At 34.4% G+C, this 26,675-nt stretch overlaps 1 protein-coding gene across 1 annotated transcript; it reads left to right on the top strand.

Moving 5' to 3' along the window:
* The first annotated feature begins 9,504 nt into the window (after positions 1–9,504).
* LOC134851360 (lysosomal alpha-glucosidase-like) lies at positions 9,505–16,407 on the top strand. The gene is made up of 8 exons (XM_063867410.1): positions 9,505–10,410; positions 10,878–11,570; positions 11,978–12,230; positions 12,538–12,781; positions 13,093–13,572; positions 14,150–14,327; positions 14,627–14,839; positions 15,782–16,407. The coding sequence occupies exons 1-8, from the start codon at positions 10,208–10,210 to the stop codon at positions 16,299–16,301; spliced, it is 2,784 nt and encodes a 927-aa protein (XP_063723480.1). The 5' UTR covers positions 9,505–10,207; the 3' UTR covers positions 16,302–16,407.
* Positions 16,408–26,675: the final 10,268 nt, after the last annotated feature.

Genomic DNA, 26,675 nt, shown 5'->3' with positions numbered 1-26,675 from the left:
AGGTTCACATTTGCTTGTTAAGAGTCGATGAAGGTAGTTCAGACTCGTATATATGTCCCGATGATTTTTTTCTCAGATATTTTTTTCAGGCTTGAAAATACTTTTTTTGCGGTTGGTTTGACTTTCATTTCTTTTCAAGCTTAGCTCATTTCATTTGTTTAGAGTAATGAACCTAGTGAGCACTCTTATATATGTCTTGTTGATTTTTTTCAGGAAAGAGTCTTAAAATTTGTTCACGCTCAATTTTGGTTTTTCGTGGTTTGACTTTTTTTTCAAGTACAGTGCATTTCTTTTATTAAAAGGAAGACAAACTCCATTATCGATTAGCAAACAGGTAAAGGTCACGAAAAACGTGATCGACTTTTGATTTCGAAAATTGAATTTTAGTACCAGATTTCTCAGCGTAATAAATGTTTAACCTAGTGATCCAGTTTTCTCAAATTGTGTCAATTCTAAAAAAAGTGACCATCATAAATTGTTCTACAAATTCAAAGAGCTTTCTTTAAGACCATTACTCTTTTCGAACTGTCAGTTGGCTATGTTTAAAAGGAAGCAAACTCTACTAAACTGCGGAAGTGTAGAAACACAAAAATTGTGATCTTATTTCTAAAATGCTTTTTAATTGCCGAATTTTTCAGCGAAATACAAAAAATTTTCTAATTAATAATTGTTTTAGAAATTCAAAGATGTAAGACTGTTTTATTTTAAATCGAAACAAGTCTTTCTGTTTGTTTTTGCATTATTTTTTTCCTTCTTTTGTTGCCTTTGTTCCGGAGGTATAATCCTCTGGATATAACTCAGTTGAATCGACTATAAGAAAGGCTTAAGAACCAATTTTTGTTTTTTTCCTATTCCACCAACAAACTGTGTTCTGCTGTTTAATACTTCGTATTCAATACTCAAGTTTATTTTTTTCGCTGTTTGACATTAGTTTTTTCTAAGATCAGTTCAACATTTTGAAAGGAAGGCAAACTCCACTATCGAACAGCAAAAGTCTAAAGGTTGCGAAAAACGTGATAAACTTCTAGTAGCGAAAGTGGAATTTAGTTATCAGATTTCCCAGCGAAATTAAATATTTACCTATTGATCCAGTTTTCTCAAATTGGTTAAATTTATTAAAAATATCATTCATAACTTGTTCTAGAAATTCAAAGAGCGTGCAGGCTTTCTTTTTTTCCGAGTTTACTTGCGTTCATTGATTCTTTCCCAACAGTTTTTGCGTTCAATTGAATGGAAAATTAGTTCTCCAGTAGTAGAAGTGGAGTGTTAAAATTACTATTTGAGCTAATTTTCTCATAAGGTTAGTTACTTCGACCAGCTTAACAAAAAAAAACGGAACTGTTGAAGCTTTAATCATGTTTTTATTGAAACCACATAAGTAATCGTTCAGAAAAAAGGTAGTGTTCTTTATTCTGATTATTGTTATTGTCGGTGGAATCGTAAGGTATAGCTTGGATTGATGGAGAGATTTATAATTTTTTATGGGCCAGGACTGGAGGCAAGAAACATAATATTCTGTTTGATTGGAAGCCAAAACTGCATTAGCTCTGTTTTGCGTGGTTGAACTTTTGACACATCAAGATATAAAATTTGAATATTTTTGAAGGATCATGCAGATGATTTGTTAGAAACTTCATGCCGACCCTGCACAGCTAAAAATTTTCATTAATTGTTTTTGTTTAGCTTGTATTTGCGAGTGTACTGGTTTTCCGCATTCTCAATTAAAAAACAAAAACTTTCAAAATCTATGAGGAGCCCTCAGATTAGTAAGCTAAAAACAGGAATAATTTAAAAATGGCGTGTATTAAATTTCAGTTTAATCAAAGTAAAATTGCTGCTTAATATCTTGAAATCATTTGCAAATATTACAAAAAAAGGGAACGGGGTTTGAATTTTTCAAATCTATTCATTTCAAACATGAGTTCAATCATTGCAAAGATCTTTTTTTGGAATCTGTTCAGTGCAAACATCTATTCCCTGCAAATAGCGTGTTATTCAATCTGTTGATTATAAACAATCGTAAAAAGTTGAACCCTGTCTTTTTTTTATTCGAGTAACGGAAAACTTAAAATAAAAGCCTGCAATGGAGAGGTAACGCAAAATTTTTTGGTAAAGTTTCACTTACAAAATTTCAAATTAAAGAAATTTTGTAAGTGAAAATTAAATCGCATAAGTGCAAATCGCTTTGTCAATTTTCAAGAAAAAGCTGCAAAAAAGATGTGGCAAAGACACAAAGATAAAAATTTTTCAACCCATCAACCATAATATTATTTTTATTCATACAAGCTTCAAAATTTTGAAAAAAAACATGGAATGACCGAAACAGTTAAATATTTTCCAACATATTCACTGCAAACAACTAATTATTCGTTGCAAACAGCGATTCTTTTTTTTTGAATCTGTGCATAAAATTCATTGCAACCATCTGGTCATTGCAAAAAGCAGGTTTTTAGAACTTCTCTTAGAAACTATCGTAGAAGTCTTGTCCTTGAACCTTATTTTCATTTTTCTTGATTCTAGCTGCATTGTTAGAACTAAACATGAATACCCCATGGAGAGAGGAAAATAACGTTGCGTAAAATCAAAATGTGAGGTCAAGTCTTACTAGACTTCAAAAAACTTGCAATCAGGAGAAGATACTTATCTCTGCGCATGAAAGCCTTAAGATACCCTTAAAAGATACAAAAAACATCGCACCTCCTTTGTGTGATCCAAAAAAGCTGACTAAACGTATAATTTCGAAAACGATTTAAAAAAATTGAGAAGCTGATAACTTTCATCAAATATAGTTGCACTTGCGATATGATGACTTTTCACCCATAAACAAACTTTATTACTAATCCTACTATCTTTTCTTACTTGCTTCATCATTGAAACTTAAAAACTTCAACTTTTGTTAGCATGTGGTCCAGAGATAGCCAATGCCATTGTATCATTTTCAAATGCAGTTGAATTTTTTTTCGGTAAAACTGAATTGCCAGACTTTCGTGTGTCTGCTCAAGTTTTGACGGCTTAGTTGCGCCATTCAAAAGTTTGCTTTTTCTGTAAGCAATTTTCAATGCAGTTGCAAGTACAAGTGTTCATCGTAGTTTGAGGACTTGAATATTTTTAATTTTTCAAAAAACTACTTTTTTGGTTCACTAATATCTGCTCAAAAAATGTTGGCTTCCGCTGTAAGAAAGTTTCTATGTAGTTACAAGAGTACGATTTGTTCATTTTAATTTCAGGGTAAATTGAAAATTTAGAAAATAAATTTTATTAATCAAACCATAAATCATTTGTTTTCTCAATTTGTGTCTACTCAAAGATTTTCAGCTTGATTGCCCTATTATGGGTTTTTGTTTAATCAATTAAAATGAGTAGAATAGGTTTTGAAAGCTCCTCGATAAACGCCTAAGCCCAAAAAAATTTGTTTACGCAAAGTTAGGGTGGAGATAACGGGTAGTGGGAAGCTCTTCCGCTCATGCAGCTACGCCCAATTTTTTGACACCAAAAGTTATGGCCCTCGGGAAACTCAAAACAAGTCTACGTTTTGAAAATTTGACCGGTTTTTTCTAAACATTTTAATTTTTCTGGAAAACTACCGTGCTACTTCTCAGATTAATTGTTCAATGGACATATCCGAATCTTCTCTACTCTAGTGGCCAAGACTTTTTTTGCAGATAAAAATTTTTTGATTTCTGAAAGTCAAGGTTTTGAGCTTTTGACTGTTTTTTTAAAGTTTTTGGCTTCTCTTAAAAACTATACCCTGTCAAATTTGAGATGAGGGATTCAATAGAAAGAAACGGTTGCGAAATTTTTTTCTGCAGAAGCGGCGACTCGTCAATTTTTTTTTTGAAGGAAGAGGTTATGTCTTTTCTTTGGAAAAGTTCCAAATCTAATTTAGTAGAGAAACAAATAAGTTTTCGGGCAAAATCCACTTTTGAAATTTTGAAATAACCTATCTCATTCTGCATTAGTATACCAAATTCCAAAAAAAATCAAATAGGTATTTTCAGTTGTGGCTGGGGCCCCTAGTTTTCTTTTATCGAGACGAACGGAAATTTTGGATCAAGTAGTTTTATTCCCAACATTTTCCATGGATTTCGACTTATGTTTCCTATGTTTGTGTAGTGTCGCAAGTAGTGCAAGTCTCCACTTCGCCTCTGTGTTAATATTGTAATCGCGTTGCAAAACTGCTTGTCAAATTCGCATAAATTTTTCAAAAAAAAAATCAATTTCAACCAGACGCAGAAGCAATCACTTTATTCAGAAATTTCCAGTTTTGAAGTGAGAAACGTCATGATCCTGATATTGTTGGTAAAGTTTTGTTACGCCAGCAATCAAGCAAGTGTGTTGCTAAGTTTCGTGCAAAGATTATGCATTATTTTAACAAAATTGAATGCTATATTAATGTTGAGAAAAAGTATGCGCGAACTTTGCTACGAAGCAGTGTTGAGGTTAATTACGTGACTCCTAAACAAGTTGCAAACCATGATGTCCCCAATAGTGGAATTAACATTTTCTTGAAGTTGATGTTTTATGCTCGCATTTCTGCATTGGTTTTGAGATGTGGCATGTCTTGATTGTGTTTTCTTTTAAGTAAGGCAGATAAATCGCCAAAGAGTTTTTCTTTGACTAAGCTTGGAATTGATTAGTCTTTTTTGTCTAAAAAAGTTCATCAAAAAAGTTTGCAGAAGCGTTAAATGGCTGGTCATTTGCTTTTCAAAAAAATCAGACGTTAAATGACCACTTCACATTTACTTCATCTGAAAACTTGATAAAACTTGAAAACTTGAAAGTTCAAAATTTCGAATTTTCTATTACAGCATAAGATTGAGTGGAGGCGGAGCAATAAGCAGAATGGTCCAAGAGTAGAATAGGTCTGAGAGCAGAAAAGCAGAAAAGTATTAACTTTTTTGACTTTTATATGCTAATTGATAAAACTTATTTTCTCGATAACTTATTTCGCGGCATTAATAATTTCAGTGAAAAGCAACTTTATCAACTTTAATATGAACTAAAGTTTATCATTTTACCTACTTTACAGAAGATTACAAAAAATCGGTTTTCTAAAATGCTTATTGAATATCGACTTAATTCGTCTAACAAAGTCGTTGTCGGCTTAATTTAAGTTATCGTAGCAATTATGAAATCTGTACAGCTGAAAAGTGACTAAGCGTCTTTAATCAACAGAAACTTAATTTTTGTTTTTTGGTATCGATGAAATCAGTAGAGTCAATTAAAGATAAAAGCCAAAAAGCAACCCTGATGAGTAACATGGTTCTTTTTTGTTCTTTATCAATGCAACGCTAGACGAAAAATTTCTCGGAAAATGAGCCGACACGATTTTGTTAGACGCATAACAAGTGGATATAGAATCAAAAATTTTAGAAAAATGATTTTTTGTAATTTCCTTCAATGACTGTAAATAGGTGAAATGAGTTTAAAGGGTGTCTTTTTTTAGCTTTTTATCTTTTTAATGACTCTACTGATTTCATGGATTTGAAAAAAGACTTTCTATTGATTAACGACGCTCCGTCACTTTTCAGCTGTAGAGCACTCATAACCGCTACAGTACCCTAAGTTTGATTTGAAATAACTTCAGCTATTCAAATTGCGCGATCACTTCCCAGTCATTCTCAAAAAGTGGCGAGCAATTTGACCTATAATTGTACTTTTATCATATACATTCATGCACTTGAAAAAAAGTTTATAGGGTATCGATATCGGGACTACTTTCTAAAACTCTCTTCCTTGATTCCAATTTGAAATGAAATTTATAAAAAGTTTCAGTAATGAGAAAAATTGATCGGAACCATATTGTTTGTGAAATTTGTTTCCAGCAAGGTAATGGATGTAAAATTAAAATTTCACTTATTAGCATTTTGTTTCATAAAATTTAAAATAATAAATAATTTTTACTGTAAATGATGCCTAATTTCAATTAACTCTTACGTTCCAGGAAAATGTCACAATGTTTGAACAAAAAGCAAAAACGCTGAAAAAATTTTCAGAATGCTTTAAAGTGCTTATTTTTTGCCCTAAAAAGTGATGCGAACATTTTGTACTTCTTACATAGCTACCAGAACATCTTATACTTCTTACACAGATATATATTAAAAATTTGCTTTCTGATATATATAAGAAAGATAATTGGACCAAAAACTTGCGCCACAATTTTGCGTTAGAAATACATTTAAGATTGTACGTGTTTTAATCTCACGTACTAGGCTTTATCCACTTCACAATTTTGTCTACTTTCTAAACTGTTAATAAGATACGCTCTGACATGCTCACTCATATGCGTTTTATCTTCTTTTTGAATTTTTTTACCTGAATAATTAAATTAACTGCGTTTTATCTTATTTATCTTGTGTTTTTCATGGCTAAATGGTTTTTTTTATTTTGCCCAGTTGTTTGCCAATGTAAGTTTCAAAAACTATCAAAACAACATGAACACAGATTTTTCTCCGTTGATTCAAGTGTGTAAACTCATAATTACCGTGAAAGTTTGTGAAAGTTTGAAGCTCAGAGTGATGCAATGACACAATTGATTTATAAAAAAGCAACCCAATTTTTCTAGACGGCCGTTTTTGAATCAAAGCATTCTGATTGTTCTGATTGTTTGTTTCCATGCTTGCTGTTGCTTTAGTTGAAAAATGAAAAATTCAGTTTGATGTATCACGGTAATTGTGAAAAAACTTCCAATCAAATAATTTTTTAATTTTTTTTCTTTGGTATAAAAAATTAGAGGGTTGTGAAGTTTTATTCTGTTCAAATATTAGTTTTTGCCTTGAAGGTTCGGTTTGACCAATGAATGTAGTCAAATCGATCAGTATTAGTAGCGTATCAGGCGAGTATACTTGTTGATATTCTATCTCACTTTTTGATAATAATTCAGATGTTTCTGTTAAATATTTTCGATATTATTTAATATTGTTCTATCATTATTGCTGCTAAAATCGCAAAAACGTCCGTTCGAAACCATGTTTTTTTTAAAAAATTTTGTTCGGTTTTTACTTCGTCTCAGTCGGATGTTGTGTAAATTACGCTTTTACGTGAAGCGGTTCTTTTCAGTTTACATACAATTTTGGTAATTTCTCACCTTTTCGGTAAACAAGCTAAATCAATTTTGGTATGGGTTTTTTCAAGTTAAAATTTGTCAACAAGCAGACTTTGTGAAATTTTGTTAAATATACTGAAAACAAGGGGGGATCTAGGTTTTTCTCGGGGGTGGATTTTCAAAAAACAAAATCGGACATTTTGTCGACTTTTTTTAAGTCAACCAAATTGATTTTGTGAGCTCTCTTAGTTCACTATAAAGACCCCACTATGACAAAATTTTTGGCCGATGCGTCAGTAAATTACCCGATCATTAAACCAATTTACGCAATAATTACATCAATGGCGAAATAAAAGGTTTTTAAGATTAGATTTTCTTTTAGTAGAGCAAGGATTTTAAACCTGTGAGATCATTGCAAGAGTTTTTTTACTTAATGTTTTCTATATTGTTTTGAGAAATTTTTTTCAAGTTGCTTGAATCTCAATTTTCAATAAATGTGATTACGTAATTGATGAATACGGTTTGCGTTTTCTCATCTTGTTCGCCCGTTTTCGGTTTGCTGATACATCAATTTAATGACCTATTACCTTAATTTCACAGTTGAAATACTTTCTCAGAAATTTTCTCAGTTGAAATCTTTCAACGTTTCTACATTTTTTTGGCTCTTTTCTTCTTCACTTATGATCTTATTTTTTGAGTCGTAGGATATTTTGTTTTGAGCTGATTTGTGCGCTCAAAGTGTGCATAACTTGGCTTCACCTGTTTTTTTTCGGTTCGTGTTGTTGCATAGCTCTTGTGCAGCTTGTTACTCTGCCCTCAGATCCATTGAAATTGGTTCATTTAGATTTTTGTTTGATATGATGTAGTTAGAAATTGAAAACAGTTTCACACTCAGAAAAAGTCTCAAAACAGGTTTAAAAAAATGGTCTATCAAACGATTTTATTAAAAAATTAAAGGGAACAAAATACTATTGTTATAATGAGTGGAAATGGCAATGGAACAAAGCGCAAAGCAGTTTTTTTAATGTTTTAAGAGCGGTTGTCTTAAATAGGTTATTGACCGAGCGAGCTCTTGATCGTTTCACTTTTGTTGCTTTTTCACACGTTTCGTCCTCGGTATTGTAAATTGGACGTATTTTCAAAAACCGATAACTTCAAACCTCAAGTTTTCTTTATAGCACAATTGTTCTATAATTGTTCGCAATCTAAAGCAATCGAAGCAATTTAATGCCAGTGAAAAAGCGAACTATCAAATATGTTTCTGTCAAAAGATTTGTTTGTTTCCGTCAGACTAAGTTTTATCACAGTCGTTTAATTTATGTCAATTCATTTCGGAATCATTCCTGGGTCGGACTGTGCTTCCATTCTAGCTTCAGGTCTACTACATTCTGACTGATTTTGACTGCAATTATGGGACCACGTGAAAGTTCTAGATGCCAAAAAATATATAAAAAGAGCTTCGATCAACGAATTAATTCATACTGGAATGTATGAAAATGATAGAAACGGACAATGTTTAGACAGGCATGATAGTTTTTCATAGATCCTCTGCAAATTACAGAAAATCAATCAATAGTTTTGTTTTTGTTGTTCCGACTTTCGTAACGAAAATAGCGGCATATTTAAGCTCGGGGTGGGTTTTTTTCCAGACAAGTTTCGACTTTTTAACTAGCCATTTTTGACAGAATTTTTTTTTATCATTCAAAGATATTGTTGTCCTGAGCTTTAACTTGAAAAGATGTTTAACCTGTGTTTAAAGACTGCCATTTTGGCCAATTTGGGATAATTAACACGCGATATACTTAGCGCTATTAACGCATTAGCAGAGATTTAATCAGTCTTAGAAATTTTTCCAAATTGGTTGAAGGAAGCTTATTCTCCATAATTGATTTGTTACAAGAAACGAAATCTATCACTTTGTACTTTATATGGTATGTGGGGGGGTGATTAAAAAAAAACAGTCGGAACATTCATGGCTTTGCCCTGATAATAGCAGTCTTGTTATGATTTAAAAAGCTGTCATAGTCTGATCCAAAAGATGATGTAACAATATCAGAATATCCTTGCACGCCTCAAACAAAAACTACTTAATTGTTGTGTGTTGACGCCAAATCTGAAGGTTGGTCAAGCAAAAATGTATAATGCAAAATAGTACCGAAAGGAGGAAAAAATGGTCAGCGAAGGGATCAGGAACCTAAGCAGAGCTTTCCCCTCAACCTCTTTGTGCTGATATTAAACGTAGAATGCATGACATCTTCTTTGCAATAAAAATCAGTTCGTTGAAACGTATCTAACGTTCAGACAATTTTTACAAGCAGGACTGACTTTCATGAACTTCTACTTGTTCGCTGAACCTATGAACCTGAGTTTATACTATCCCGTGGATTAATTAAACAAATATTAGTTCTAAATTTAAACTTTCTAGGGAAAGACGACTGAAAAGAGGGACCACAAATACAGTGGTTGACTTCCCTTTAAGGAAAACTTCTCTCTCCAATATTGCAAAAGTCTTGCACAGTTTGGTACGTTTTTATTAACTGAGTCATTTCCTCAAAGACAGTTCCATTTATAGACATGGAGCTGGAACCTGAAGTGTGAAAAGTCAGCTGGTCACAACATCTGAGTTTGAGAACGTCTCGCGATTTTCCTTTTGGTTTGTTTTGAATGATCTATTCACTTCGAAATCAATAACTTTGTCCTTAGTAATTTAGAGATTCGTTAGATTATGATTAAGAAAAATCATTTCAAAGGTGTTTGTGACCTTGAGCAACTAAACGAACGATAGGTCAGGTAATCAAGCCGAAACAACAGTAATCCAGCTTGGATTGTTTGATAGTAAGTTCGGTTGTGCTTTGACATTTACTTAATTATTGAACCTTCGCGCGTGACTTTATGCCTTCTGTGGGTGGGTTCACTTCCAGCCAATCAGATTGTGTTTCCTGTTGATTTGACTTTCTTCTGGTAAATATTAACCCGCGGTGAAATTGCAACTTACAACCCAACATTCATTCTTGTCATAATTTTCTCTTCGACTTAACTGAATACTCTATTTAATAACTTGTTAATAACTTGCTTTGGAACGCTCGGACATTATATTACCCATAACCTAGTACAATACTACTAAATAGGATTTGTTAGCACCTGGCTCAACTGTTGGGTAAAATGACCCGTGGGTTATTTTGGCAGCCGGGTGAGTGCGGCTTGAATCTTCTGGCAGCATGGGCTGTTGTTCTGGTCCTGATGTGTGGATCGAGTGAAGGTGTGACTGCTAATAGATGGGACTGGTCTCAGCTGAAGCAGACGTGGTACAAGCAGCAGTTCAAGAAGATTGAATCTACTTGTGACAGTATCCCTGACTACAATAGGTAAGTCATATCTCTAAAAAAAACAAAAGAAAACTTTGATCAAATAGAATATTTTTCAATCAAAAAAGAATTATGACTTCTTTTGAATGTCAAGTCTGTTTTTAGAGTCAATTTAAACAGCAAAATCTAACTTTAATGTCAATTTCTTGTCACTTTTGGCTATCAGCGGTTTTTTTGTGAAAATATGATTTCTTAAGAACGCAGTGGAAAAGAGGATTATTCGTTAATTTTCATAATCCATTCGAAACAGTTAAAATTGCTTGTAGATGATTGCTAGTATATTTTTTTCATTGCATCTTTTTGAGACGCATGCAAATTAAAATCAACTGAATTTTTGAATTAAAACCTACAGATTGACTCATGTTCATTTTCGCTCCCTATCCTTAGTTAAAACTTTTCTTGAAAATCAATATCCTTGAATTTTTCTCTTCTGACTTCAATTTATATTAATTGAATAAATTTTCCAGGTTAGATTGTTTTCCTGACACTGGATCAAACGAGCAAGACTGCATTGACCGGGGCTGCTGCTGGCAGCCTGCCTCCGACTACTTTAATGTTCCCTATTGCTACTACTCCGGAACATACCAGCAGACCGGATACCAAATGGGCAAAATGACCACCGTCAACAAAACATACATGTACGTTGACGCCACACGGCGAGAACCGAGTTGGATGAAAAACGACATCAAAACTATCCGAACTGCAATTTCGTACGAAACCGAAAGCCGAATTAGGGTTAAGATTTACGACCCACAGAACACGAGATATGAGATCCCGCAACGTCTAGTGGAGCGTCCTGTGGACGGAAACTACGCGTACGACGGAACCCCTGATTACATCGCGACAGTCAACGAGGGAAGCGCGTACCAAATTCGAATCCAAAGACGAAACGGTGGCGACACGCTCCTCAAGTCCGTTCCCGACAACTTCATTGTTGCAGACCAATTTCTCCAAATGTCATTCACGGAATCAGGCTCAAAACTCTACGGAATCGGGGAGCATCGGGGACCCTTGATGTACAACATGACGGCGGGCAAGCGGGTCGCCCTTTGGGCGCGTGATCAACCACTAAACACTGGGTGTAATGAGTACGGGTCCCATCCCATGTATATGTTGTACGAGGACAGTGGAAACGCACACGGAGTTGTCCTCATGAACAGGTGTGAACAGTTGTGAACAGGTGTGAAAGATCGGAAAATTATATTATGATCAAAGTTTTGTTTGTTTTGCAATCTTTTTATGGGGTTTGTTCCTTGTTTTTTTGTTGTTTTCTGTTCTTATGAGTTGGATTTGGTTTTTGTCAAAGGTAACATGTCGACTTATTATACTCCAGAATTAGAAACAAATTTTAATTTTGATTTTTCTAAGCCCAATTCACCGATTCACCATGTGAAAAATTATTTCATTCGTAATTTTTAAAAATCACCAGATACACCTTATTAAGGTTGAGGAGGAGGGTTTGGAATCCGATTTGACTATTATTGAAATAATTTCCAAATTTCCAGAGTCATAGAAATTAACAAAACCTGCTTTTATACATGGCGACCTAAAAATAGTTTTGTTTCAGCAATGCAATGGACGTGACTTTACAGCCAGGCAACATGATCACGTGGCGAACTATCGGTGGGATCTTAGACTTCTACATCTTCACTGGACCGACTCCGAAAGACGTCATCAAGCAGTACTTCAAAGTCATCGGTCGACCGGAGATCCCACCCTATTGGGCACTAGGGTTCAACTTGTGCAGATATGGGTATGGAAGCAGTGAAGAGACTTGGAAGGTCGTGAACAGAACCAGAGCAGTCGGATTCCCACAAGAGGCAAGTCTCAATTTATGAGTTTTGATAAATAATTTGGCCAGAACAACACAAGTTGTGGCTGGGCTCCAACCACGTGACTCATTCGCTTCTCAGTGTGAAAGGTGCTGGTTAGGTGGTGTGAAAGGTGCTGGAAGTCAAACCTAGGTGGTGTGAAAGGTGCTGGAAGTCAAACCTTTTGATCGATGTTCGACCTAATAGCATTATTGTCAATCTGGTTCATAATCTGTTAAGAATAATAATAACAAGGGTAATAATCAGTTATAATAACATTAATGATAACCTATATCAAAAGTCTAATTTGTACCAGGTGCAATGGAACGACATTGACTACATGGACGAGTACATGGACTTCACCTATGACCACGGCAACTACTCCACTCTGCCCCAACTGGTGGCCGATTTGCACAACAACAACCAGAAGTACATCATGATCCTGGACCCTGGCATCTACGACCAGAAGTCCAATGACGCCCTGGAACAGGGCAACAAAATGGGCATCTGGATCAACCAGACTGACGGGGTCACCCCCCTGGAGGGACAGGTGTGGCCAGGTGAGTGCCAAAAGGGGGAATGTATTCGAAACCAAAAAAACCATAAGCATTAAAAGATAAAGCACATCAATTGTCAGATTTATCAATAAAAACTGTCTCATCCCAGTTTATACTTTTTACTCTTGCGATAATTTATATTGAATATTGAATTCATTTAGATAAGCATTAACAAAGAAATTAATCTAGATTACCAAAGTACATATCTATTTTTTCAATCAAGCATACAAACATGTAAAAATTGTGCTCCAAGTCAATTCATGATGAATGTTTTTCAGGTCTAGACCACTAAAAAAATGATTAAGATTTTTTAGGTCTAGTCCACTACCCCGATTTCACCAGCAGCCGCATTGACGAATTCTGGACAACTCAGATGCAAAACTACCACGCACAGATCCCATATGACGGAGTGTGGATAGACATGAACGAACCTTCCAATTTCGTGGACGGATCGACCAGTGGGTGCTCCTCGAACACATACGAGAGCCCGCCTTACACACCTTCCATTTGTGGCGCTCTTCAAACCAAAACCATCTGCCAATCCGCAAAACAAGAAGCTGGAATCCATTACAATTTGCACAATATGTACGGACATACAGAAGGAATAGCCACGAAACATGGGCTGGAAAAGATCTTCCCGGGTAAAAGAAACGTGATCATTTCCAGGAGCACCTTCATGAGCTCTGGACGGTATGTGGGCCACTGGACTGGCGACAATTTTGCCTCGTGGGATGACCTGAAATATAGTATTGCGTCGACTATCAACACTAATCTGTTTGGAATCAGCTTCACTGGTAAGATACATAATATATTCATATATATTACCTAACATACACATACCTTACATATACATATCCATGCAACTTTATTGCCATTCTGTACGCAGAGTCACCTAATTTTTTTTTCATTCTCAGTCTAAAATAATAATTTTTGAAATTAGATATAAAATTACATTCCAAGTCGAAAGTGCTTGAAATAATATTTTCTTTTTTGCTATTGTTTTTTTTTCAGCCTTAACTGACTGGTCGAGATATTGGATTGCCTTCAATATAGCAATCAGAGTTACAGACAATGCTAATTAACTTTCTTTTAACTGAGGTCGTTGAAAACTCCAAACTTCCCCTAAAATTTATGATCTAGTGGCATTTTAAGTAGAGGTATTAGGTTAAGAGGCTTGAATTAGTAATATCAGAAGCCTAGCTGTCATTACTATGAAAGTGTATGGTCGATCGTGTGCTATCCATTTTAGCAGTAGTATCCAAATTAGATCCTTTTCTTCCTTTGACCTCGTTGGAGTGGAAACCACTCCCACGAGCCTAAAAACTAGATTTCACCGCCCTGTACTGACGTAACTTTTAATTGACCTTTCAGGTGCGGATATCTGTGGCTTCCTGCAGGATACGACTGAGGAGTTGTGCACCCGCTGGATGCAGATGGGCGCCTTCTACACCTTCTTCAGGAACCACAACGACATCGCCGCCAAGGACCAGGACCCGGCTGTATGGTCCTCCGATGCCATACAGAACATGAAGCACTACGCACTTCTCAGGTAACCATCACTTTCATGACCTTTTTCGATACTTTAATCTTTAGTCTTCGTTTATAACCCTATAAACAATTGCAGTTCAGCCATTTTAGAAAAGATACAAGACAAAATTGTTGTTCAGCCATTGTTAGTAAAATGCAAGGCGAAATTGAAATGTTCGAAGTTTAAAAAAATGGAACTAACTGTAAATAAGACAGTTTTGTCTTTTTTGTACGTTCCTGCCAATAGTCAAATTTGTCCATAATTTTGTAGCAACATTTCTTAGACAATTCAATAAGCCTTGGCGTGTTTATTGAGTTTAGATACAGCTACCTGCCCTACCTATATGCGGAACTGTATCTGGCGGCCACTGAGGGTTCCACAGTGTCCACTGCTCTAGCCTTCGACTTCATCGAGGACGAGAACACCCACCCCATAGACACCCAGTTCCTGTGGGGGTCTGCAATCATGGTCGTCCCAGTACTAGACGAGGGCGCAACTCAAGTGTCCGCTTACTTCCCCAAAGACAGCTACTGGTTAGCAGTCAGCATGTTAATTGTCATAACAATTATAATTTTTTTTCGGGCAGTTACATTACGGGTAGTTAATTAAGGCCGATTACGGGTAGATAATTAAGAAATAAAGTGTCTCAGGGCGGAAATTTTTGAAGTCGTAATTATTATAATGGTGTAATTTAGAGGGAGCTGTCCCTCATTTAGCAAATTGTACGCAAATACATCCATTAAATAATAAACATGAGACGCTTAATCGTTTTTCAGTTTATTCATACAAATTAATTGACCGCATTTGGTTTATGTGAACTTATATGCTGCTTTCACCTATAAATTTTAAATTTAACAACTTTGGGGGCTCTCTGTAATTTAAATTGGAGACCATTTCAACTTCTTGGGGCATCTATATCACACATGTACCAATTCAATTAGTAACAGAATATGGCGTTTCAAACTTTAGCACAATCATTATAGGAAAATTTGCAACCATACCTTTGCCATAAATAGAGAATTCAGATTCTAAACAGTGCCTTAAGTCGACCATCTTCTATGACTCATGAAAAACTGGATAGGAATGAACACCGCAGTAAAGACTGTTTTTTTGCGATCATATATTAGTCTAGCACGAGTTCTGGGACACCCCACAAACACAATTGGCTCTTATTCCTTTCCCCCCCACCAGCACAATTTTACAGGAAAATTTTTCTTCACATTGCTAGATAGTTATGAAAATTTACATACGGACTAATTAGGTTATGACAAACATATTTGGTCTTCATAACTGTCCTTGTAAAACCACTCGTTGCACAATAAAATTCATGTTCGTGCGAGGGGGGATAGGAAAAAGAGCCACACAATTAAGTTTAAAACTTAACAAAATCCATTGAGAGACTTTATTTAAGATGTTGTGTTTGGATCCGGTTTGCCCAGTTTTGCAAGTGTCTTTGACAAACTCATTGTTTCCAGGTATGCTCTTGAGAACCCATCTGACACTTTCCAAGGAGGCAAGTACTACACAGTGCAGGCACCCCTCTCTAAACTACCTCTGTTCGTCAAAGCGGGAAGTTTACTCGTGAGTCAGAAACCGGAACTCACTTTGACAGACGCACGGAAGAATTCCCTCACCATGGAGATCTTCATGCCCATAGAAGCCAACGAGGGTTCTGGACACTTCTTCTGGGACGATGGCGAAACTGATCTAGGAAAGGGAAAGTTCACCTATGTCAAGTTCTTTTTCCACAGAATAATGGGCAAACAAAGCGGCTGGGTGCTCAAAACTGAAATCAGGAAAGACACGCATAAAGACGTTCCGGTCTTGGATAAGATTAAAGTACATGGCATGGACTCATTTGTCTCAGTTTACGTAGACCAATTCACGAAAGAATCGGACAAGTATAGAGATGGAAAAACAGGGGCCTTAGTCGTGGAAAAATTGGGAATCAACCTTAGAAAGAAGCTTAACATTTTCTTTTTCACAAGTGAGTGAAACCAGCGCATAATTTTATCGACTCTCTGAAAACAGATTTATTTATTCCAAAAATAGATATTTATTAGCGTTTCACAGTAAATTTTCAATTCATTTTTGTTTTATAGTTTTCATTTGTTGAAAAAACTTGAGAGATCCGACATGAACTTACACCAATGAGACGCTCTGAAAATTTTGACTGCTATTTATCTGAATTGATCAACTTTCAAAATTTTTTGTATTGTAGTTTTTTACATCATTTTCCCGCAAGTCCAATCTCAAAGTGATACATTTTGCTTCTAGTGATGCAATATTTTATTCATTTACTTGATTGAAATTAATTCGGGCGGATATCCGAGCCGGGTTGGCTCTGTGAGCGTATTCATACTTAATTGAAGCATCATGGAATTTAAGCGGCCACGTACAACTCCAGGTAGTTATCCACTGTAAGATTACAATTTTCTACAAGACTTCTGCGCAATACTCTTTCGATTCTGTACTCCTTCGGATTTCAAGACGCTGTCGCTTTGTCAAATCAACTCTTCAATGACACGTACGCTCCCAACTTCAAAATGTGGATGGCGAGAGAGAATAGTGCTTTGATTGTGGGAAATTATCCAAAATTTTTTCAATTAGAGCCTACAAAACACTGACACTTTCTTTATAATAAAAATGATAAAAACATTTTCAGGCTCTTTTTCCTTCCCCCCCCCCACCTGCAATTTTTTACTAGTGAAATTACTGTTCGCATTGTTCGGGGAGGAAAAAGAGCCCATTTTCAGAAAGAAAAGACAAAAGTTCACAAAATGAGACTTAAGGAAAATTACAACTGCCTGGGTGGTCACCATTTACAGATCCGTTTTCAGGTATCTCTGAGAGGAAAAAAGAGTTAATATTTTAGTCGAACATGATTTGAGAACAATAAATGTCTCATTACCATTTTTAACTAAATCAAAAAAATCAATTGAATTAATTCGCTAAAAAAATGAGTGCGTCACAGCAAAATGGAAAGTAACGCAACGAGAAAAAAAATGATACACTTCAATCGCCTAGACAGGTTAAAGTTATATCTTTGTAGCTAGTTTTTTTATTATCTATGTTATGGCATTTCAAAAAAGTTTGGTTGAAATCGTTCAGTTCATGAAGAGTGTCAGATGTTATCTAAATCTAACGTATATAGCTTGGGTGGTATTTTATAACACAGCCTTGAAAAAATTGTATCTAAAGAGATGTTATACGTAGCTACTGCAACCTTCCGAGCCTGTAATTGGGTCTGTTTTTTTTCATTTCCAAAAACGTATCGAAATTGAACAGGACTTTTTTCTATAAAATTTTTGACAATGTTTTCAATAACTCACATAAATGCAGTTCTTTTGCATAAACCGGTTTCTTTTTACTCCAGTATCTTTTACTGACTGATATGTACGGATTCCAAACAGGACTTTGAATTAACTTTTCAATTTTTGATCTATTACATCAATTTCTGTTTTGTTTTTGAATCAATATGTCAAAACATCGTAATTAATAAGAGGTTTTGCATACGTTTTATATATCTGGACAAGATGTTTGATTGACAAAATTTTTCTCAATCCAACCTTGTGAGTTTTTTATGCAACAAATTTGTATGATCTGCGAAATTCGAATTTTTGTCCAGAACTTAACCATGGTAGCGGAAAATTTTTCTGCACTCAAACATTTCATTACTTAATTTCTCTTGAGAAACTTTTGATTGGTTCCTGTTAATTTTTTGGAAATAAACTCTCTTAGTTTGATCTGTGCTTAGGGTAAGCTCATTATTGATTAACCATTTTTCAGTTGTGTTTTAAGTTTTTTGATGGAGTGCCTTCAACGCTTTTTTTCTGTAGTTGTACTAATTGAAGTATCATATAAAAAAAAGTTTCTGAACTATCTAAATTGACTGCTATATCGTTGAAGAACTTATGAGCGAAAGCGGTCCGAGGACTGAGCACTGTGGTATCCAAATGCAATTGTTCACGAATCAGACTTCCCTTGATTACTTAATAAAAACTGATTGCGGTTACTGAGATTAGATTCAATTAGTTGCAGTATTGAATCTCCTCATCATTACGCATTTTATTTCGAAATCAAGATATATTATTAAACTGGGTCAAACGCCTTTACATGGTCCACAAACGTACACTGAGTTGTTACTGATTGGTTGTAAATACTGTTTAATTCCCTTCCAATACTCCACCGTTACAAAAGTCAAACTGATCTTTTTAGAACAAACTAAACCTATTAAAAAATTGTTATGCATGAGTTTTTCAAACAATTTATCAATGAATGGTAGCAAAGAAGTTGACCAATTTTTGATGGATCAAAAAATTTCCCATATTTATACAATGTGAAAACTTTTGCTAACTTCATTAAATTGGGAAAACAGTAAGAGAAAATTTTACTGAAAGTTTTTTTGAAAGAGTTAGTACTATAGCCCATAAAATCTGTTTTAAGAAAAAAAGAATTTATACTTTACATTTCGCGACTAATTTTTAAGTTAGTCAAACCCAAGACTTTTCAAGCTTCCTGCTTATTTAGTGTTAGTGGTTTGAGGTACATTGAGTGACTGACTGTGATGATCTAATTTGGGTTTTTCATTGTTTAAACGGTTAAAAAGTTTCTCCCCTATTATTGGAAGAACTCATCAAATTATTCAGTTCCTTAATCGACATTTCCCCAAATTTTTTATTTTTTTAACCTTTGATTTTGTTCAGTACTTTTAAAAACTGTTTACTATCCGCCTTGGCTATTTTTTCTTTTTTCTTTGATAAACATTTTTTAAACTTATTTTGTACCAAAGTTTTAATTTTTTTGTCCACGGCGCCAGCAGTGTTATTAAAAATTTGAATCATCCCGTTTTTTGCTGCTACATTTTTAATTTGAAGTTTCGTCAATTTAAAAAAAAAACTCTTTAGTACACTCCTTGTTGTTTTTTTATCAAATTCGATGGTCAGTGTATTTATTAGTCTATCAATTGATTTTCGAACAAAATGTTTTCAGTTTTAGCCGTTTTCTTAGTAAGTTTGTCGTATCTAACTCATTTCTGTTGTTACTGTTTACGCTTCATTGCATACTGTTTTGTAATAAAAATTTTTATTATTCCAAATAGCTTCTATTGGCTACTGGAGAAAATTGCAAGCAAGACTTTGAGTTATGCGTCTTCCTGGTAGGTCGCTTTTGGTTGAACAAGCTAACTTTGTTGACCAAAAACCTTTAAATTAAATCAATTGACTTCTTAGTTTCACACAGAGTATTGATGTTGAAGTCCCTTCACACCACATTGTATTGTCAGCAAGTAGAAAAAGAAGAACAGATATAGTTTGCTAATTTTTCTAAAGTTGTCTGTTTAGTAGAGTTAGGGTAGTTGTATACTGTGGTAAGTATAATCCTTATTTGTTTTTTTTCCAAATCTCTAATAGTAAAATGTGCAATTTATTATCAACAAATTTTTTCTCAGCATTGTATGATTTAGAATTTTTCTTACTGAAATTCTCCACAGCTTGCATCTTTTTTTTTTGCAAAAAATTTCAAACTTTTTATATCCATCAAAAAAGAAAATATTACTATCTTGTCCGTTTTGTAATTATAATTCAGCTGAGATTATAGCTAAAAAAGTCTTATCGAATTTTCTGAACATAACTTGCAATTGATCTAATTTTTCTGACAATAAATATACATCCTACAAAAAAAATTTCCCTCTCCAATACTGACTTATCTTAATGATTTCATCGGCCTCGAGTTTTGTCTCATAGCGTTCTGTCTTATTAGAGAAAACCAAAGAAAAACCTACGAAAAAAAAAACATCAAAAAAGTGTTAAAAGAAGAAATACTAATTTTAGAAAAAATTTAGGTTGAAATAAAATATGAATTGTCCTTTTTTTTAAAAAAAAGTTATTTATGACATTTACTAGTATGTTTAAAAAATGAAAAGTAAGAAATTAGGTTAATTGAAAAGAATTCCGTAGAATAGCAAAATGAGATTAACGAAGCTACTTGATGCTCGGTCATAGCCGGTTACGTAATCACAACCTGATTCGAAACTGCCCGCGAACTCTTAGGCAGGACTAACTTTATATTTAAAAATTGAGTTCCAAGTGAACACATGTCTTGGTCGTTTGCCGGTCACGAACGCACAACCCGAATGAAGACAGTTCGCGAACTCACGGGCGGGGCATCTGAACAACTACTGAAAAAATTATCAATCGAAAATTTCTTTTACTGTAACATAAGTAATCTGAAAAAAGTCAAAAATAATTGCGGTAATTTCAAAAAGAAACTCAAACATACCTTGCTAATTAAATCTTCTCGCAAAATTTAGATTTCTCCCTCTCGATTGTGCAATGAAGTTTACTGTCTCATTTACTCAAACAAACCAAAAAAAAATCATGTAGGATTTAGGCTGTGATTCAACAGTTTATTCTCTGTAGATATATTTTCTTCCAGTTTGATCAATAAAAGTTGACTTTGAACCCTATTCTGTATTTTGTTTTTCGGCGACATTTTTTCATTTATATCATAGCCTCAAGACTTTAAAGCACCAATAAACGATGCACCAATTTTCTTTTAACAGCATGAAACTTCAATGAAACTATCTCATCTTTGTCATTCACGTGAACTTATGAGATTGATGCTTCGTCATTTCGGATCAGTACAGATACAATATAGTTGTTCGTAGAAAAGAGCGTGCCCATGCTGTTCGCAGTCGACTCAATTTCTGCTTCGCATTTCCGAAACATGTTTTTATTGTTAGCGGAGTTTGATTTTCCTCTCAATTTGCTTCTTGCCCAAAAAATTGCAGGTTTGTCAACAAATATTTGATTTTGCACATAACAGTACGTAAACATCCTCAATCATCACCAGGAAGTACAAGTACTCACCAGGAAGTACAAGTTAATTTGATATTCAAGTAACCTTTGAAAAAATAAAGGGTATCTAATGTAACATCTTGAGAGTATCTTGCCTCGTATGGTGGGTTAAGTACTGGAAGACAGCCTTTGCTCGCATATTTCTCTTGAGATCAAAATCCATCGCTCTTACTGCTATGTTTTTTACCCAAGATTTTTTCCCGGCCCAATAGCCAAAGATCGTGCTTTCCAACTTCTTGAAGAACGATGCTCTCAGTTTCGTTCTCATTTATAGCTTTATCACATCCACTCCACTTATTAACCCAACATTGTCACTGGTAAAAATAAATTGAAGAGGTAACAAAAGTTCTCTCAAAAGATAGACGAAAACCTTTGGAAGATAAAATGATTTCAATTCACTCAGGAGTTTTCTATGGAACTTTCTTTGCTACAGTTGACTAACAGAAGAGCTTTTAAAATCTGGGAAATTTGAATATTTTAAAATTTAATTTGTCTTTCAGAAAAATTTCTACGAAGCCATGGATTTTGATTGTTTTCAAATCAAGATAATTGATTTTCAAATCAAGGGCATGTGAAAAAAAGAGTTTTTGCTGAAAATCATCAAGGCCGACCGACTGGTTTCTTAGCGAAAAAAGTTTATCTAAGTTTTTTCCATCTTTTCATTCTTCTTCATCTTGTTCTTCTACATCGTTTTGTAGCTTATATCACGAAACTATAGTTTTGCAAGAGTCTATTGCAAATTTTCCGAGGGACTCTGAAAAAAAACGACGAGTTCGTTTTCTGTATTGACCTTTTTATTAACTATTTCGAAACAGCGAGCACGGATTCGAAAACTCGACAACCACTGTGTAACCTTGAGTTCAATTAGTGATAATAGTTTTTTTTGTTTCCATTTTTTTATCATTTCAAATGATAATTTGAATTAGTTGGTTCATGTTCTTTGAGGTAATTTCATATATCCAGCTTCGCGCGTCGGCTTGCGCATCCGATAAAAAAATCTAAAGTTTTAACCATTAAAATTTTTTTCGCAATTAATTTGGTTGATCTGATAAAGTTATTTATTTCTTTTATATGTCGACCTTGTTCTTTGAGGTTCATGTTCTTTGAGGTAATTTCATATATCCAGTTTCGCGCGTCGGCTTGCGCATCCGATAAAAAAATCTAAAATTTTAACCATTAAAATTTTTTTCGCAATTAATTTGATTGATCTGATAAAGTTATTTATTTCTTTTATATGTCGACCCAAGTTGAACACTTTGGTCGAACCAAGCCATAGAAATTGGTAAAAAATCCGGTCACTTAATCACAACCTGAGTCAAATTGTTTTCCAAGTGAACACCTGTCTTGGTCATTGGTTGGTCAAGAACGCTCAACCCAATGAATACAGCCCGGGCACAGGCAGGGCACTTGAATTACTACAGAAAAAAATGTCAATAGAAATTTTTTTACTGTAATATAAATAATCTGAAAAAAAGTCAACATAACAGTGTTAAACTCAACAACAAGCTCAAATATGCCTTGCTAGTTAAATTTTTTCTCAATATTTCGTTTTTTCTCCCGGCTTGATTGTACAATCAAATTTATTGCCTCATATACTCAAACAAACCAAAAAAAAAAATCAACTTAGAGTTAAGCTGTGATTCAACAATTTATTCTCTATAGATATGTTTTTTTTATCAATATGTTCAATTGTGTTTTAACCTTGAACCCAGTTCAGCTTTTTGTTTTCAGACGACACCCCTTTTCATGAATGTTTTGATTGTTAGCTCAATTTGGCTTTGCCCGATAAATTGCAGGCTTAACAACAAAACAAATTAATTTGCAAATAACAGTTAATAAACATCCTTAATCATCGCCAGGATGTACATGACACGCTTTATTCGGTTTATAAACTAAATTGATATCCAAGTAACTTTTGAAAGAATAAAGGGTATCTGATGTTACATCTTGAGAATCTTGAGAAAATCTTGCATCGAACGATGGGTTAAGTATCGGAAGACAGTCTTTGCTCGTATATCTCTCGTGAGCCCGAAGTCCATCGTTCTTACTACTATGAATTTTTTCCGAAACATGTTTTTCCGGCACACTAGACAAAGTTCGTGTTTTTCATTTTCTTAAACCACATTGTTCACATTTTCAATCTCATTTATAGCTTTAATCACCACGATGCTGTTTGTCCCTATCACATCCACTGTATTTATTAACCGAGCATCGTCCTGGGTAAAAATAAATCGAAAAGGTAACAAACAATCTCAAAAAAGATAAACGAAAGTCTTTTGAAGGTATTTTTTTTTCATCTTACTCAGGAGTTTTCCTCGAAATTTTTTTGTTACAGTCGATTATCAGAGTAATTTTTAAAATCTGGGACGACAGAATTATTTCACAGCATTGTTTTGATTTTTAAGAAAATGGCTCGCAAACTATGGATTTTGTTTTTTAAAAAAAAAACAAGTGAAAAAGAAAGAAATTTTAGCTAAAAATTATCAAGGCCGATCAAATGATTTCTAAGCCAATAAAATGTATCTAAGTTCTTCATCATCCTTTTCTTGTTCTTCATGTTCATCATCTTGTTCTTCTTCATCTTTTTGTAGCTTATTGCACGAAACTGCACCTTTGCAAGAGCCTGTTGCAAATTTCCCGAGGGGCTCTGAAAAAAAAACGACGAGTTTGTTGTCTGTAATGACTACTGTATCAACAAAAAGACAACCATTGTGTAACTTTGCGTTGGATTAGCGAGATTGTTTGTTTTATTGTTTTTAACTTTTCCGTCATCTCATATGACTTTTTAAAATTATTAACCCATTAAATAATATTTTTAAATTTAACACATTACAATTTTTCTTGCAATTAACTGGGTTGAGCTGATCAAGTTATGTATTTGCTTTATGTGTTGACTCAAGTTGTACAATTCGGTCGACTCAAGCCATCTCTCGTTCATTTCTCGTTTACCTTTGAGGTTTTTCAAAAAACCGCATAAGAATTAAGATAGCGAACTGACGTTGAAGTTTTCGCCAAACCTTCAAAAAATTAGCCCATTTTTTCGGAAAAAAACGGTCGTATTTTGATACTCTAATGAATTCATGCTCCTTTTACCAGACCCACAGTTAGCCAAAAAACGGCACTATTTCACCAAGAATACTTAAATAATTGTATTAATAACGACGCCCACACAGGGCAATCTCGCATCGTGTAAATAACAATTTCTTCAACTTTCTCAGCAGAATAGACTTTTTTTAGATATAAATACCGATTCATGCGCAGTAAACATCTCGCGAAGCGGCAAAAGCGGTCGCTACTTCAAACGACGCGGTTGCGATTTGCCTTTGTTTTGTCGTCTGGTATAAAAATCGGACAAGCAAAGGTTCAATCTGGTAACCTGAGTCCTTAGATATAAATTTTGGGTGATGCAAATGAGACGACAAGATACCTAGACGACTTTCGAAAATTTTGTTGACTTTTTTTAGGTCGACCAAATTGATTTTTTGAGCTCTTCTAAAGCAATAAAAAGGCCCAGTTGTGGTCAAATTTTCTGCGCCGCAAAAAACAGGTCAAAAAAGGCATTTTCAGGCACTTTTTGGTAAATGTTAACCAAAAAGTTGCGTTTTTTGGCGCGCGCTCGCCTCTCAAAATTAGTATATATTCGCGCCAAAGGCGCCTTAAGAAAAATTTCAGGGTCCGTCAAGAAAAATGAATATCTCAAAATAGCCTAAAGGGGGAACCCTTTGGGCCGGCAGGGGGTCAAATCCTTAAAAAAACGTCTCCCCCTAAATCCGCCCCTGTTTCAAAAGCTAGACTACCAACGCTGACTCAAAGTAACTTTTTTAAGGCGACTAGTGGTGATTTAAAAATATCCGGACAAACCGAATAAAAATTGAAGTTTAAAACGCGTTTTTCGCAAAACGGGTTGACTTAAGACAAAAAACAAAGAGGAGAAAACTTGCTTAGGTTTTAAGCAGAAAAACATAATGCAATTTGTTTTGCGAACTTTGGGTCTAAAATTAACTCCAAAATTGACCATTTTTGGCTTTTTAGTCAATCAAAAATTACGCCAATACTATTAATTCAATTGCTTACAAGTGTATTAAAGTATGCCTAACCTAACAACATATTAAAGGCATAATCTCCAAACTTTGGCGCAAAATCTCTAAAATGTTTTTAAATAAAAAGATACTATAAATTGTAAAATTGACATTTTCTGCTATCAAACCGAATAAATTTAGTTATAGAGAAGTGAGACGATTATAACCTTTTTAAATTTGGTAATGTTATGCAAGAGGCTCACTTTGATGCATGTTTGTCAGCAGTTGAACCAATAAAATTGGCGTAATTTTTGATTGACTAAAAAAACCGAGAAGGGTCATTTTTAGGGTTTAATTTTGGACCCGAATTTCACAAAACATTTGACACCCTATTAACTGTGCTGAAGTTCTAAGCAAGTTTTGTCTTCGTTTTTTCTGCTAAAAGCAACTCAGTTTGTGAAAAACGAGTTTGATTATGAGGACGAAACGAACAAATCTTGAAGTTTAAAACTCGTTTTTCTCAACCTGAGTTACTTTTGGCACAAAAAACGAAGAAGACAAATCATGCTTAGAACAAGATTTGTTTGTTTCATCCTCATAATCAAATTCAGTGCTGTAAAGTGCTAATTTTCCTTATGCGAACCAAACCAACAAAATTTGAAAATTAAAGCAGGTTTATCATAAATTGGGTTGAAAATAGCTGAAAAACGATGAAGACAAAACTACCCAAAATTTTACCCCCCCCCCAAAATGACTTTTTTTGGATTTTTAGTCAATTACGAACTACAGCAAAACTACTTAACCAATCACTGACACAAGAGGCCATCAAAAAGGGCATCTTAAGAAATCCAACAAACTCCAAGAAGGATAGATTTTCCAGAAAACACTGCGCAAAATCTTAAGAAATTGTTTTCAACCACTGAAGCCAAGCGGAATTTCGCATCCCTTGCGATACAAAACAAACATAATAAAATATTAGAACGTCAGTATAAAATGTTTTCAAGTCTTCTAAAAACAAAATGAACGAACGACACACTAATAAAAATGTGCTTTGAAAAAAAACTCACCTTAAAGTTTTGAACAAAAATAAATGGCCTCAAACCTCTTTGAATTTCTAGAACAATTGATAATAAGCACTTTTTTGATAAAATTAACCCAATTTGAGCAAACTGGTTCATTGGGTAAAGTTTTTATTCCGCTGGGAAAACTGATAACTAAATTCCATTTTCAAAATTAGAAGTTCAAGATCAGGTTTTTCGTGATTTTTAGATTCGATAGTGGAATTTGTCTTCCTTTTACCAGAAGAAATGAACTTGACTTAAAAAAAATCAAAAGTCAAACATCGAAAAACTAAATTTGAGCCTGAACAAATTTTAAGACTTCCAGAAAAAAAAAACAAATCCTTGAGACCTATAAAAGAGTCAGAACTAGGTGCGTCAAATTAGAAAAACTCGCATGGTCTCGGATTCGAACCATGAAAATTATCTTCGTTA

Source organism: Symsagittifera roscoffensis, chromosome 7 (genome assembly GCF_963678635.1).
Source record: "Symsagittifera roscoffensis chromosome 7, txSymRosc1.1, whole genome shotgun sequence".
In the NCBI taxonomy this organism is placed as follows: domain Eukaryota; kingdom Metazoa; phylum Xenacoelomorpha; order Acoela; family Convolutidae; genus Symsagittifera; species Symsagittifera roscoffensis.
The sequence above is the reverse complement of the archived record's forward strand: the minus strand, read 5'-3'. Positions and strand labels throughout refer to the sequence as shown.

Excerpts from the sequence above, each read along its gene's own strand:
- LOC134851360 (XM_063867410.1), top strand. The coding sequence starts at position 10,208 with ATGACCCGTGGGTTATTTTGGCAGCCGGGTGAGTGCGGCTTGAATCTT. Across the intron at positions 11,571-11,977 it reads GGAGTTGTCCTCATGAACAG|CAATGCAATGGACGTGACTT; the intron begins GTGTGAACAGTT and ends GTTTTGTTTCAG. Across the intron at positions 14,840-15,781 it reads TTCCCCAAAGACAGCTACTG|GTATGCTCTTGAGAACCCAT; the intron begins GTTAGCAGTCAG and ends CATTGTTTCCAG.